Consider the following 14,435-nt stretch of genomic DNA (forward strand, 5'->3'; position numbering starts at 1 on the left):
GTACACTTTTTTAGTAATCGAATTTTTAACATTGACAGGTGTCAAATCTTGGCTTCTAGGGGGTGTAAGTGGATAGGATAAAAAGCACTTTTTTCTGCTATGGTTTGTCGATACCGTTTCCGAATTTGAAGTCGATCCTATGTCCAGTTTTTTAGTAATCGAATTTTTAACAATGACAGGTGTCAAATCTTGGCTTCTAGGGGGTGTAAGTGGACAGGATGAAAAGCACTTTTTTCTGCTATGTTTTGTCGATATCATTTCCGAATTTGAAGTCGATCCTATGTCCAGTTTTTTAGTAATCGAATTTTTAACATTGACAGGTGTCAAATCTTGGCTTCTAGGGGGTGTGAGTTGATAGGATAAAGAGCACTTTTTTCTGCTTTGGTTTGTCGATATCATTTCCGAATTTGAAGTCGATCCTATGTCCAGTTTTTTAGTAATCGAATTTTTAACATTGACAGGTGTCAAATCTTGGCATCTAGGGGGTGTAAGTGGATAGGATAAAAAGTAGTTTTTTCTGCTATGGTTTGTCGATATCATTTCCGAATTTGAAGTCGATCCTATGTACACTTTTTTAGTAATCGAATTTTTAACATTGACAGGTGTCAAATCTTGGCTCCTAGGGGGTGTAAGTGGATAGGATAAAAAGTAGTTTTTTCTGCTATGGTTTGTCGATACCGTTTTCGAATTTGAAGTCGATCCTATGTCCAGTTTTTTAGTAATCGAATTTTTAACATTGACAGGTGTCAAATCTTGGCATCTAGGGGGTGTAAGTGGATAGGATAAAAAGTAGTTTTTTCTGCTATGGTTTGTCGATATCATTTCCGAATTTGAAGTCGATCCTATGTACACTTTTTTAGTAATCGAATTTTTAACATTGACAGGTGTCAAATCTTGGCTTCTAGGGGGTGTAAGTGGATAGGATAAAAAGTAGTTTTTTCTGTTATGGTTTGTCGATACCGTTTCCGAATTTGAAGTCGATCCTATGTCCAGTTTTTTAGTAATCGAATTTTTAACATTGACAGGTGTCAAATCTTGGCTTCTAGGTGGTGTAAGTGGATAGGATAAAGAGCACTTTTTTCTGCTATGGTTTGTCGATATCATTTCCGAATTTGAAGTCGATCCTATGTCCAGTTTTTTAGTAATCGAATTTTTAACATTGACAGGTGTCAAATCTTGGCATTTAGGGGGTGTAAGTGGATAGGATTAAAAGTAGTTTTTTCTGCTATAGTTTGTCGATATCATTTCCGAATTTGAAGTCGATCCTATGTCCAGTTTTTTAGTAATCGAATTTTTAACATTGACAGGTGTCAAATCTTGGCATCTAGGGGGTGTAAGTGGATAGGATAAAAAGTAGTTTTTTCTGCTATAGTTTGTCGATATCATTTCCGAATTTGAAGTCGATCCTATGTACAGTTTTTTAGTAATCGAATTTTTAACATTGACAGGTGTCAAATTTTGGCTTCTAGGGGGTGTAAGTGGATAGGATAAAAAGCACTTTTTTCTGCTATGGTTTGTCGATATCATTTCCTAATTTGAAGTCGATCCTATGTACAGTTTTTTAGTAATCGAATTTTTAACATTGACAGGTGTCAAATCTTGGCTTCTAGGGGGTGTAAGTGGATAGGATAAAAAGTAGTTTTTTCTGCTATAGTTTGTCGATATCATTTCCGAATTTGAAGTCGATCCTATGTCCAGTTTTTTAGTAATCGAATTTTTAACATTGACAGGTGTCAAATCTTGGCTTCTAGGGGGTGTAAGTGGACAGGATGAAAAGCATTTTTTTCTGCTATGGTTTGTCGATATCATTTCCGAATTTGAAGTCGATCCTATGTCCAGTTTTTTAGGAATCGAATTTTTAACATTGACAGGTGTCAAATCTTGGCTTCTAGGAGGTGTAAGTAGATTGAATAAAAAGCACTTTTTTCTGCTATGGTTTGTCGATACCGTTTCCGAATTTGAAGTCGATACTATGTCCAGTTTTTTAGTAATCGAATTTTTAACATTGACAGGTGTCAAATCTTGGCTTCTAGGAGGTGTAAGTAGATTGGATAAAAAGCACTTTTTTCTGCTATGGTTTGTCGATACCGTTTCCGAATTTGAAGTCGATCCTATGTCCACTTTTTTAGTTATCGAATTTTTAACATTGACAGGTGTCAAATCTTGGCTTCTAGGGGGTGTAAGTGAATAGGATAAAAAGTAGTTTTTTCTGCTATAGTTTGTCGATATCATTTCCGAATTTGAAGTCGATCCTATGTACAGTTTTTTAGTAATCGAATTTTTAACATTGACAGGTGTCAAATTTTGGCTTCTAGGGGGTGTAAGTGGATAGGATAAAAAGCACTTTTTTCTGCTATGGTTTGTCGATATCATTTCCTAATTTGAAGTCGATCCTATGTACAGTTTTTTAGTAATCGAATTTTTAACATTGACAGGTGTCAAATCTTGGCTTCTAGGGGGTGTAAGTGGATAGGATAAAAAGTAGTTTTTTCTGCTATAGTTTGTCGATATCATTTCCGAATTTGAAGTCGATCCTATGTCCAGTTTTTTAGTAATCGAATTTTTAACATTGACAGGTGTCAAATCTTGGCTTCTAGGGGGTGTAAGTGGACAGGATGAAAAGCATTTTTTTCTGCTATGGTTTGTCGATATCATTTCCGAATTTGAAGTCGATCCTATGTCCAGTTTTTTAGGAATCGAATTTTTAACATTGACAGGTGTCAAATCTTGGCTTCTAGGAGGTGTAAGTAGATTGAATAAAAAGCACTTTTTTCTGCTATGGTTTGTCGATACCGTTTCCGAATTTGAAGTCGATACTATGTCCAGTTTTTTAGTAATCGAATTTTTAACATTGACAGGTGTCAAATCTTGGCTTCTAGGAGGTGTAAGTAGATTGGATAAAAAGCACTTTTTTCTGCTATGGTTTGTCGATACCGTTTCCGAATTTGAAGTCGATCCTATGTCCACTTTTTTAGTTATCGAATTTTTAACATTGACAGGTGTCAAATCTTGGCTTCTAGGGGGTGTAAGTGAATAGGATAAAAAGCAATTTTTTCTGCTATGGTTTGTCGATATCATTTCCGAATTTGAAGTCGATCCTATGTACAGTTTTTTAGTTATCGAATTTTTAACATTGACAGGTGTCAAATCTTGGCTTCTAGGGGGTGTAAGTGGATAGGATAAAAAGCACTTTTTTCTGCTATGGTTTGTTGATATCATTTCCGAATTTGAAGTCGATCCTATGTCCAGTTTTTTAGTAATCGAATTTTTAACATTGACAGGTGTCAAATCTTGGCATCTAGGGGGTGTAAGTGGATAGGATAAAAAGTAGTTTATTCTGCTATAGTTTGTCGATATCATTTCCGAATTTGAAGTCGATCCTATGTCCAGTTTTTCAGTAATCGAATTTTTAACATTGACAGGTGTCAAATCTTGGCATCTAGGGGGTGTAAGTGGATAGGATAAAAAGAAGTTTTTTCTGCTATGGTTTGTCGATATCATTTCCGAATTTAAAGTCGATCCTATGTACACTTTTTTAGTAATCGAATTTTTAACATTGACAGGTGTCAAATCTTGGTTTCTAGGGGGTGTAAAAGGATAGGATAAAAAGTAGTTTTTTCTGCTATGGTTTGTCGATATCATTTCCGAATTTGAAGTCGATCCTATGTACACTTTTTTAGTAATGAAATTTTTAACATTGACAGGTGTCAAATCTTGGCTTCTAGGGGCTGTAAGTGGACAGAATGAAAAGCACTTTTTTCTGCTATGGTTTGTTGATATCATTTCCGAATTTGAAGTCGATCCTATGTCCAGTTTTTTAGTAATCGAATTTTTAACATTGACAGGTGTCAAATCTTGGCATCTAGGGGGTGTAAGTGGATAGGATAAAAAGAAGTTTTTTCTGCTATGGTTTGTCGATACCGTTTCCGAATTTGAAGTCGATCCTATGTCCAGTTTTTTAGTAATCGAATTTTTAACATTGACAGGTGTCAAATCTTGGCTTCTAGGGGGTGTAAGTGAATAGGATAAAAAGCAGTTTTTTCTGCTATGGTTTGTCGATACCGTTTCCGAATTTGAAGTCGATCCTATGTCCAGTTTTTTTATAATCGAATTTTTAACATTGACAGGTGTCAAATCTTGGCTTCTAGGGGGTGTAAGTGTATAGGATAAAAAGCACTTTTTTCTGCTATGGTTTGTCGATACCGTTTCCGAATTTGAAGTCGATCCTATGTCCACTTTTTTAGTTATCGAATTTTTAACATTGACAGGTGTCAAATCTTGGCTTCTAGGGGGTGTAAGTGGACAGGATGAAAAGCACTTTTTTCTGCTATGTTTTGTCGATATCATTTCCGAATTTGAAGTCGATCCTATGTCCAGTTTTTTAGTTATCTAATTTTTAACATTGACAGGTGTCAAATCTTGGCATCTAGGGGGTGTAAGTGGATAGGATAAAAAGTAGTTTTTTCTGCTATGGTTTGTCGATATCATTTCCGAATTTGAAGTCGATCCTATGTACACTTTTTTAGTAATCGAATTTTTAACATTGACAGGTGTCAAATCTTTGCTTCTAGGGGGTGTAAGTGGACAGGATGAAAAGCTTTTTTTTCTGCTATGGTTTGTCGATACCGTTTTCGAATTTGAAGTCGATCCTATGTCCAGTTTTTTAGTAATCGGATTTTTAATATTGGACGGTGTCAAATCTCGGTTCCTAGGGGGCGTAAGTGAATGCGGCAAATGACATTTTTCTGCTTCATTTCGTGTATTAATCTCCTGAATTTGAAGTGCATTTTATGAACCATTTTTTGAACAATATTGACAGTGAATGATGATGGGTGTTTTCAATATAACTCTTGAAATTTGAGGTCGATCTTAAGTATGTACATACATTTTTTGAGTTAACATTCTTTATTTCTTCCCCTCAGCTTTCACAGGCGTGATTTGAAATGAAAAAATGTAACGTAATAATAATAGTTCTCATATCAATCAAGACGCGAGAATTCATGTTTGCATCGATATCCGCTCAACTGAACAGTGGCGTACGACGAATTCAAGGTCAAATTCTGCTATCTCATTCGGCTGTTTTCACACCGGTTATCTATACGATGGATATGGTAACAACGAGGTTGGACTCAGCGAAGGGAAGATCAACACAGGGTTGGCCTGTCTGATCAGATTCAAGGATTTGAGGAGTTTGGTAAGCGAGTATAAGATCCGAATTTCGATCGATAACACCTTGAACTATTCCAAAAGGTGCAAAGGATAATTTACAACAAGTCTGTGAGGGAAGGGGTGGAACCAGTGGAGTTTTCCAGGTTTGTCATAAGCCGAGTTGAGGTTATCGCTTTGAATCCTCCAAAACCAAAGCCACCTGAAGGGGGAGAAGACGATGAGGAATGGACGGACGTGGAAGAAATGGAAGGGGAGGAAGAGGAAGAAGGAGAAGAACAGGATAAGAAGGACAAAGAGACGAAACCCAAAGTAGAAGTGGGGTAAGTAGATGAGATCTGTGGTGGACTACTAGCTTAATCGAGGTTCTGTTAGATGGAAATGGTACAAAGGAATTGGCACTATCAGAGGCTCAAAGGGTCTTAAAGGGAGAGGAGTTGGAGAGAACGAGATCAAGCAGGATCATTTCGCTTGCATCTGCGCGTGTTTGATGCTCATAGAGGTTCCCATAGATAGATGGGATACTGGAAAAGTGGACTATTGCTTGGAGCAAGGCAAAAACATCTATAATCACGCAGATGATTTGTGCGCGACCGAGAAGAGGATCATCAAGAACGTCTTGATCAGGAAGCACTTCTTCGATATCATCGTGAAGAAGATACAGATCATCAATTATAGCCAGAACAAGGATATGGACACAGGTATGAAGTTATCCATCCTTCTCAGCAGTTTAACATGCTTAAATTTATAGGTATCGACACTCTTTTCGGTAGGAGATATTCCTATTTTATCGTACAGATGGTTGGTTGTTGCAACGTCATCTACAAAGGGAGTAAAAACTGCTTTTACCTCTTCGATCCGTATGCCATAAATCGAAAGGGAAAACCAGCTGATAATGGGAAAGCTGGTTGGGTTAGGTAGCTAAAACGTTGATTTATAACTTGAAGATTACTCAACCTCGCTTTTTGATGATTAGATATAGGAAGCTGAAACAGGTGAAAAGGAGGTTGAGGAAGGAAGCCTTCAAAACTGGCGGCTTGTACTCGTTCTACACCTTCGAAGTGACTTCTATCAAGAAAGCCCCGAAGGGTATAATGATAGGACACAAGTTACATTTATACCAGGAAGATAAACCTAAGAAGAAAGAGAAGATATGTGAGAATTTCATGATTTTAAGAAAGGTTTGATCATCATGGTTTTACTATTCTAGCTAAACCCTTCCACGAGGAAGTCTATTGGTTGAATATGGATCCAATACCTTGGTCCAGGATGGTTCCTATGACTCCAACAGGAATGCCGAGAGGATGTCCGGACACCATGTGGCACAATTGGGACATGGAATACAACAACGATCTATACTCCATGGTGGGGAACGTTCATCAAGCTTCCACCATGTTCCCTATAGAGAGCAGAGGGAAGCAGGTATTTGAAGAATGCTCCACATACTTTATCAATTGAAACTAATTCTTTCGTAGACCCTCTGTAACCTGGTGATGGCCATTGGCATGCTTCAAATATACGAGTTGAAGGCTTGGAGTTCTGCCATCGTAGATTCGATCTTGGTCAACGGTGACAGCTATTGCAGGGAGTGCATCAAGGAGATAAGCGACGAGAACTACGAGCTTGGCATGGACGATCTCAAGAAGCAATGTGAGATCTTCCCATACTCTTTCAAGGTGGCAATATCCAACGTGGTGGATGGCACCATGTTCTTACTGAGGTCCAGGTCTTTCAACATGTACAAAGCCTTAAGGTGAAGGATTTGAGTTGCTTTGGGTTCGAAGGGTCAAGTTGCTGTTTGTTTCAGATACTTCTTCGATGGTTTCGAGAAGCGTTTTGGCATAGTGGTGGTGACCAAGAACAACGGCAAACGCCAGGTGGCCTTCGGTAAGACGCAGGAGTTGGAGTATTTCATGTTTGACTGTGAGGCCGTGGGCGCCCCGATGTTCAGCGACGGAACGGCAGTGGCGTACGTCTTGAGGACGACCACCTTGAACAGGCTGCTGCACGTACTGACGCTGACTCTGAGAGGAGGCGATTTCTTTATATTCGAGGTTAAAACTTTGGACTTGAAACCCGTCAGCTGATTGTAAATTTCGTGATGTGTTCGTTGCCTAATTATACTGTTTGGTTGTGTTTGTTGGTTTTATTTATTATATCGTTTTCGTTGGTGACATCTGTTGGTCAAAGGTCGTTAGGGAAAATGTTTTTGGTTTTTTGGAGCTCAGGAAAACAATTTCAATATTCTTATTGCTTTGGGGATGTTTGTTTATGAAGATTAAAGGTTTTCTGTGGAACTAAAAATCTATAACATCTTCATTAGAGCTCAAGAACTAAGAGATTATTATGAAGATAGAAGGAAAACTTTCGAATTTCTTCTGCAGGAGCTGGTTTCATTGAATTTCACTGATTCGAACGATCAGTGAGGTTGTGAGCACCTTTCAAAACGAGGACATAATAAAAAGCTGAACCTCTTCGAGCAGTATTAATATTCATTAGAAAACAACGGTTGCCAAAAAGAAAAAAAATGTATCATAGCGACCATTTCGAGTGTAGGAATTCCCGATTTACGATGGAAACTTTTGGGCAACGTTCGACTTTCAGAGAATGACTGGCAAGAAAAACAAATTAGCGAAGAATTAGCGTATAAATTAAATCGTTGTATACTATGGGTAGCATGATTACGGTCGATTATTCTCTAATTATACACTTTTAGCGTTCGTCAATTCGCACATACTTATTAATTTTACATTCGATTGATTTCCGACTGTGTGTTAGGATAGAGAAAACATAGGGCACTTAGAATTCGTAAAAAGCGTGTATGTATCGAGTAATTTTCGAAGAAAACATATGAAACTCTTTGTGTAATTCAGAGTGTTAATAAAGAGGGAAATCTATCGTTATTAAGGAAACCTCTTTCAGTTCACAATCACTTTGTTGAACATTAAACAACGTTGCTGTTATTATTCAACATTTATTATATCTATCGCATAGTTCACAGTTTTTCACCCAGATTACAAGAATTTCAAGGTTTGCCACTGTATAAGCTAATTTGAATGATCACATCGAGAATTATGAGGAATATTGGGAAACTTGTTCGAGTTAATCTTGAAGATCTTTATTGTTGATTTCCTGAAGATGCAGAATTGAAATTTGAGCTGGAAGGTGATAGCTAAATAATTTCACTACATTACGATCTTCTTGGACCAGTAATTAGCCACCAAAATATGCAACTGTAAGACTATTTTCCTTGACCATGTCTCTTAGATTCATTCACAGTAGATTATAAACTGGAGGACTTTGAGATATGAATTATAGCAACATGTTTTTGGAGATTTTATTGAAGAAATGTATAGTAATACTATATATCAATGTCATGTTTGAATATATTCCATTATACACCAAGAGGAGGACATGTAAATTAAAAAAAAATAACCTTAAACATTTTTTGAAAATTCGGTACCAAGTCTTCTAGGATTTTGAGTCATCCAGCGTGATCTCATGTTGGCGAATTGTTTTGCCTGCTGTTTATGAAACATCAAACTCCCCCTCCTCAAAAATCCCACCGGATGCCACCAAAAAAATTTCCACTGCTGCAATAAATCTCTAAATTCTCGTTCAAGGAAATTCAAAGTACCAAAACGCTTCATCGAAATCGTAAAACCATAAACACCGGTGGAGCAGTAAAACAAAGACGAATTTATAATTTTTAAAATGTTGTGCCAGATTGAAGAATATTGTATCGTCTGATCTTTCATCACCAACATTTTCAATTCTTACAGTTCTGGTTGTTCGTTTAACAAGGACGTTGTCTACCAGAAGTTCCGCGTTTAGGAGAAGTTGAAGGTGATGATTATTTTAGACGAAAAATTTGATCGCCTTATGACACATCTGGGGGAAAATTTCAAGTTCAATGATGAGAAAGTTGTGGTTTCGAACAAAGGAACAAGTTGGATAATTAGAAATATAATATTATCACTTCACTGTGATGGTCAGGATAAATACCAATATACTTCTTAAATCAGAATTATTGTCTGAAATATGAATGATATGAAGTGAAGAGACATAATAGGAAATCACGTTAAACATGAAATATCCTTGTTAGGACAAAATTTCAATAGCGTTTTTTCGCGAGGTCTTCAAGATGATTTTTCTCGAGATTATTCCCATTCATAATGAGTGGCTCTACATGACATTAATCCTGATAAATCTATGCCTAAAACAAACACAATCAATCCGATCCTATTTTGCAACCAAAACCTTGGATAATCCATTTACAAAGTTGAAAAAAAATCGTAGATAGCCGTTCTCAATACGTCCGTAATTTATCAATTAAAGTTATCTCTAGTCCAAGTTCAACAAAACGTAAATAGTGAACTATTTAAATAATTGGTTTCTGATAGATTCCTGCATTCGATGAGAAATGTTGAGTGCGTTTGTATATATCGCGTTTCGATTGATAAAAATGCGTATCAACCAAAGTACCAAGTACTTTTGACATTATAATTCCTTTGTGTCTCGATATTTTCTATTTCCTGAGCTGAAATTATCAAAATTGTCATCTTTCAGAACTAGAATTTGGGTGTTCTCAATGGCGGACTACTTATGCTGACGTTTCTTCAATTTTCAAAATGGCCGTCATGACATTTAGCAGTTTTGGGTTCAGTACGAGGATGTATAGCAAATTTGCAACTTTTGAAAGGGAAATCTGCACGTATTTACTATAAAAAACTCTTTGAATCCAAGAAAGCTTAACTGGACAGAATTTCTCAGCTGAAATGATCATTTTTCATCTCCATTTTGTTGGGGACACTTTCAGATCCCCAGTCTGATCGGTTCCTCCATCTTGAAATCCTCCTTTTCATCGCCCAAAACATTCACCGAGGAACCATCAATCAAACATCATTATGGCGAAAAAAAATCGTACATTATTTGGTCCTGCGGGCAACCATTCGACCAGCTGGGTTTGATTATATCTTTGGAAGATCCGGCACGGTTTTTTTTCTAATTTTTCACCGTCATGTTGAACCTTTGTTTTGAGGTTCCACCCAGCAGTGATTCCGAGAAGTCATCATCAAGACTGAACGCAATACGCGAATTTGTTGATGACGCCATTGCCAAAATTTTCCTATCGTACATTTTTCACTTATACGGTCATTAAATTCCAAGATAATTATGCTGGAAACACTGGGCTGAAGCAGGTCATCCATAAAAAATTGAGAATGTTGTTTTATTTATGAAAGATGCACCATAAATTTATTTGGCTTGAAAGGATAGCTCTTTTGCGACTGTAAACGACATAATGAGCTTGTTGATGCAATTGAATTCTCAAGAAAAATGTACGTCTTGCCATTTGCCATAATTTCAGATCATTTTGTCGAAGCATTCTTCTGATTTTATGAAATCTATAGAATTACAAAATGTTTTCCCTTCCTACGCCACTGCTTGACACATATATGTCTGATGATAAATATACTGTTTCTAACAGAACTTTTTTCCAAAAAAACTGTGTAACATTGCAAAATCTGCTCGAAAAAAGAGGAACCAGCCAAACCTGAAGAATTTGCGATTAACTACAAACATGATTTGGGAGTTCTCCCATAAAAAATTCATAATACAAACTCTAATACCCCCTCATTTGGATCTAGGCTCTGAAATTAGTTCTAATTGCCTTCAAGTCAACATCGTATTGGATTTTTGAAGAACTATCGTGTTTGATGATCTTCTTACATGTTTATTCATCATAAATTATAATTTTTGTGGGAAAACCAGATGATTTAATCGACTTGAAATTATTCGGAATGATAATTGAGAAGAAGTTCGACTGTACAGTGTGTCCCAGCTTAGATTCTACAGAAGATATAACTACAGTCACAGTATGCATATTTGCAAAACCCTTCATGCTGATGTTTTATACTTTTATACACTATTTGAATAATTTGCGTCCTAAATGAGATGAGAATTTTTCTCAACTTGCTAATGCTTTTATTCTTCGATGTTCCTAGGAACATCTTAATCTTCATATTAGCGTATAAAATTACCTCAAGACAAATGAGAAAGATCGACCTTCACATTAAAGTCCATGTTTATAGTTCCTCATCTTTATCAACTGAATTTAAAACTGAAAACTGACCGCTTCTGCTCTACCAAAATAAAAATAATCGCCTTTATTTACCAGCTAGTAAATGCTCATTTTCCGTGTTGTATACAGAGATTAACGAAAGAACTAGGTCAAGCCTACACCATTGTCGCTGAAATTATCCAAATCAGGCTATAGATTGTCTTCTTCCGTTCTTATTCCTCTATTTTGAAGAGAAATAAAAAGAGTATATATGTATCACCCTTCTTAGATTAATGAAAACACTTGAGTTGGATATAAAGGCGTGTAGAAATGTTAGATTACCTACTGACTGATCAACAAGGTCTCCCGATTTATCATCAGTAGATCATGAAAGCAAACAGGAATGTTCTTACATAAAATGTTTTCCTATATTAGGTAAGGATTTGAGGGTCAACATAACCCAGGTCTTAGCTAGAATGCAGCCATGGCTTATATTTGAATGATGTAGTCAAGAAAAGATGAACACATCTTTTTGGAGTCTTCAGCACACTGTTAATGTGTACCAAGCTCATGGTAACATAAAGTCATTGCTCTGTACTTGAAATAATTATGAGGGATGCTTTAAATCCAGATTCTTGTTGCATTTATCGAGATATTTCGAGGTTAAGAAGGTTCAGATCGATATTGTTGATGATGGATTGTGGTATCTCCCAAGGTTGTTATGAGTAGTATGTAAAATCGTTCATTTCCTCATTCTTGGCGGTTTTTGATCGTGATAATTAGTATATGGGATTTCCGGAACGATAAAAAGAGAAGAAAAAATTATTGCCAGTTTAAAAAATTACTCGTGATCTTGTTATCGATTGATTGATACCTATGGATCATTGTGGGGAGTTGATGATTGATCATTTTCGAACCAGATTCTGTTTGTATACATTTACGTATGCCCACACAAGATGTTTCAAATGGAATGATAAAATATATATAATAGATTTCATGTTAACGAAAAAAAATTTATTAATTATTCAACTGGTACCTATTCGAAGTTTTGTAAAATAATTATGAGTCAGTGGTTGAACAAATATCTGAAATATGTTTGATCGAGGTCCATATGTAAATGTAATTCTTATCACTCTGTATTTACTGTCTTCATCACTTTAGTAACAAACATGGTGGCGTAAACAAAGAAGAATGAAGTCAAGAGTGCAATGTTTATTTGGAGGTAAGTACTAATACCAGAAGAAATTCAAATTTAAACAAAAAAAATCCATTTCGTGTCTCACCAAACACTTTCAGAAAAAGTTGGGTTACTTTCATTTTATAGTGTTTATTAGAAAACATTCTTCGAAATACGACTTTTTCTTGACCTAATTTAGGTAAATCTTCTAATCAAATTGGAGTATCGTAGAACCTTGAACCAATCGTAAATTTTCTAATTCAACAGCGAAGATGTGATATATCTATTCATATTCATAAAATGAATATGCAAAAGATGAGTGAACTCTTCGTTTTATTTTCCACGATGCAATCAAACAAGTTTTGGTCTATTTTGAGAAGAAGGCCTTTTGATTAAAACCTACAACGAAATTTTAATCTGAAACTTCCTCAGTTTGCTTTTCAATGTACATATTATGCTATATTTTTTTTCTTCTCTGTCCTATACAGTCAAAAATGGTCGAAATTTAGGTCACAAGTGTTTGTTTGCATTCGAAGATATCTCAAATGAAAACAAGTTCTGATACGTGTTCTCTGAATTTTGAAATAAAAGTGTCGATGTGATAAAAACGATGCAAATTTAACCATAATCTTGTGAACTGTGAGAATTTATCAAGAACCAGATTTCGAAAGTCCATTATTGAGAAGAATATCATGATCATTCATTTGGGCTACTACTGAAAGGGTTGAATTTATTAGAACCACCCCTGTAAATCAGATATCAAAATACAAAGTATGGAACCAATTAATCCATATCATTAAAAGTAGGTTCGCCAATTTATAACCCGTTCATCTTTCTCACTCTATCAAAATTAACGATTCTTCATTTTCAATTGGAAGAACGGCTGTTCTCTTAAAATACAACTTTATTTTTTGTGCCTAAAGGTCAGTAACACCTCTCTGACCTCGAGTACTTGGGGTTTAACACAGCAATGCACCCGCAACATTAATCTGAATTTATGAAACGAGTTTTGCAGAGACAGAGATAGAGGGAAAAATTCGCAGACAGGGAGGAGTCGAACATTTTGAAAAGTTCAGAAAAACTTGATATTGATCTCAGCAGTTTCGAGCTAACATTCGCTCCAGTGACCAAGGGTTGAATATTAATTCGCTTATTGAATAACAATTTTGAAAATTGTTCACTGAAATTGACTACCGAATTTTAGATAAAAACAGAAGATGATAAACAATCAAAGACCCTATCAATAGACATTCCTCAAACCCTTCGTTGTTCGGAATGTCGGAGCAGTCATTATCTACACACCGTCAAATTAACACCCTTTGTACTCTTCTAATTCTAAACAGAAACCAGAGCACGTATTTGTGACCAATCTAATCAGACTTTTAAATACAAGTAAACACCGATTGAAAAAGGTCATAAAGGTCTCGTCTGCAATTGAGAGACTGATTACTTCTTATCTTTTCGAAAATTTATTTAAGGAGGAGTTTTTCTTCGCATGCTGCAGTAAGGAGCACTTTTTCAAGTGCTCTAGAAGTAGAACCTTTGGTTCTACAAAAACTCTTTGAATTTTTGCTGATACGCACTTAGTTTAGTTGTTAGTTTTAATTGGTCTTGTAGTTTTTAGCCAAATCGCAAAATGCTGTGTTACAAAAGACTTTTGACAGTCGTTGAGGCGGTATGTGACACCATCGATAAAATTTTTGTAGCAGTCACTCAGAGAAAATGTGAGTTTCAACTATTATTTCGAGTAGACATCTTGTACCAGCTTAAAAATTGAGTTATCAAGTAAAATAGCATACTTTTCATGACTCTCCTGATAGTTCAACAGTTTTTACATAATTTCACAATCAAAAAATTCATTTTCATATCTTTCAACAATTTCATAAAACTACAATTCACGATGATTTCGAAAAACGTAAAAAATCTTGATATTTTCGAATCGGTATTCATGTATTGTCCTTTTTATACTGGATTTAGTTTTTTTTATTGCAGGAGTTTATCTCAACATTTTGGATATAATTTTGTATCACT

The 14,435-nt window shown here is 35.9% G+C and overlaps 2 protein-coding genes across 4 annotated transcripts in view; both read left to right on the forward strand.

Annotated features, from left to right (window-relative positions):
* Positions 1-7,302, forward strand: part of LOC123320204 — a 32,254-nt gene extending 24,952 nt beyond the window's left edge. Inside the window, exons 16-23 of one of the 2 annotated variants that reach the window (XM_044907411.1) lie at positions 5,096-5,194; positions 5,251-5,489; positions 5,542-5,867; positions 5,918-6,083; positions 6,143-6,321; positions 6,377-6,588; positions 6,642-6,919; positions 6,974-7,302. In XM_044907411.1, coding sequence (XP_044763346.1) covers positions 5,096-5,194; positions 5,251-5,489; positions 5,542-5,867; positions 5,918-6,083; positions 6,143-6,321; positions 6,377-6,588; positions 6,642-6,919; positions 6,974-7,253 — 1,779 coding nt within the window. In that variant the 3' untranslated portion in view covers positions 7,254-7,302. Of the gene's footprint in view, positions 1-5,091; positions 5,195-5,250; positions 5,490-5,541; positions 5,868-5,917; positions 6,084-6,142; positions 6,322-6,376; positions 6,589-6,641; positions 6,920-6,973 lie in introns of both variants that reach the window. The other variant, XM_044907412.1, reaches the window with a different exon arrangement.
* A 4,989-nt stretch (positions 7,303-12,291) lies between these two features.
* Positions 12,292-14,435, forward strand: part of LOC123320235 (scavenger receptor class B member 1) — a 28,052-nt gene continuing 25,908 nt past the window's right edge. Inside the window, exon 1 of one of the 2 annotated variants that reach the window (XM_044907485.1) lies at positions 12,292-12,449. In XM_044907485.1, the coding sequence (XP_044763420.1) occupies positions 12,419-12,449 (31 nt within the window). In that variant the 5' untranslated portion in view covers positions 12,292-12,418. Of the gene's footprint in view, positions 12,450-13,908; positions 14,129-14,435 lie in introns of those variants that run through there. The other variant, XM_044907484.1, reaches the window with a different exon arrangement.

The sequence above is a fragment of the Coccinella septempunctata genome, chromosome 9 (assembly GCF_907165205.1).
Source record: "Coccinella septempunctata chromosome 9, icCocSept1.1, whole genome shotgun sequence".
Lineage (NCBI taxonomy): Eukaryota > Metazoa > Arthropoda > Insecta > Coleoptera > Coccinellidae > Coccinella > Coccinella septempunctata.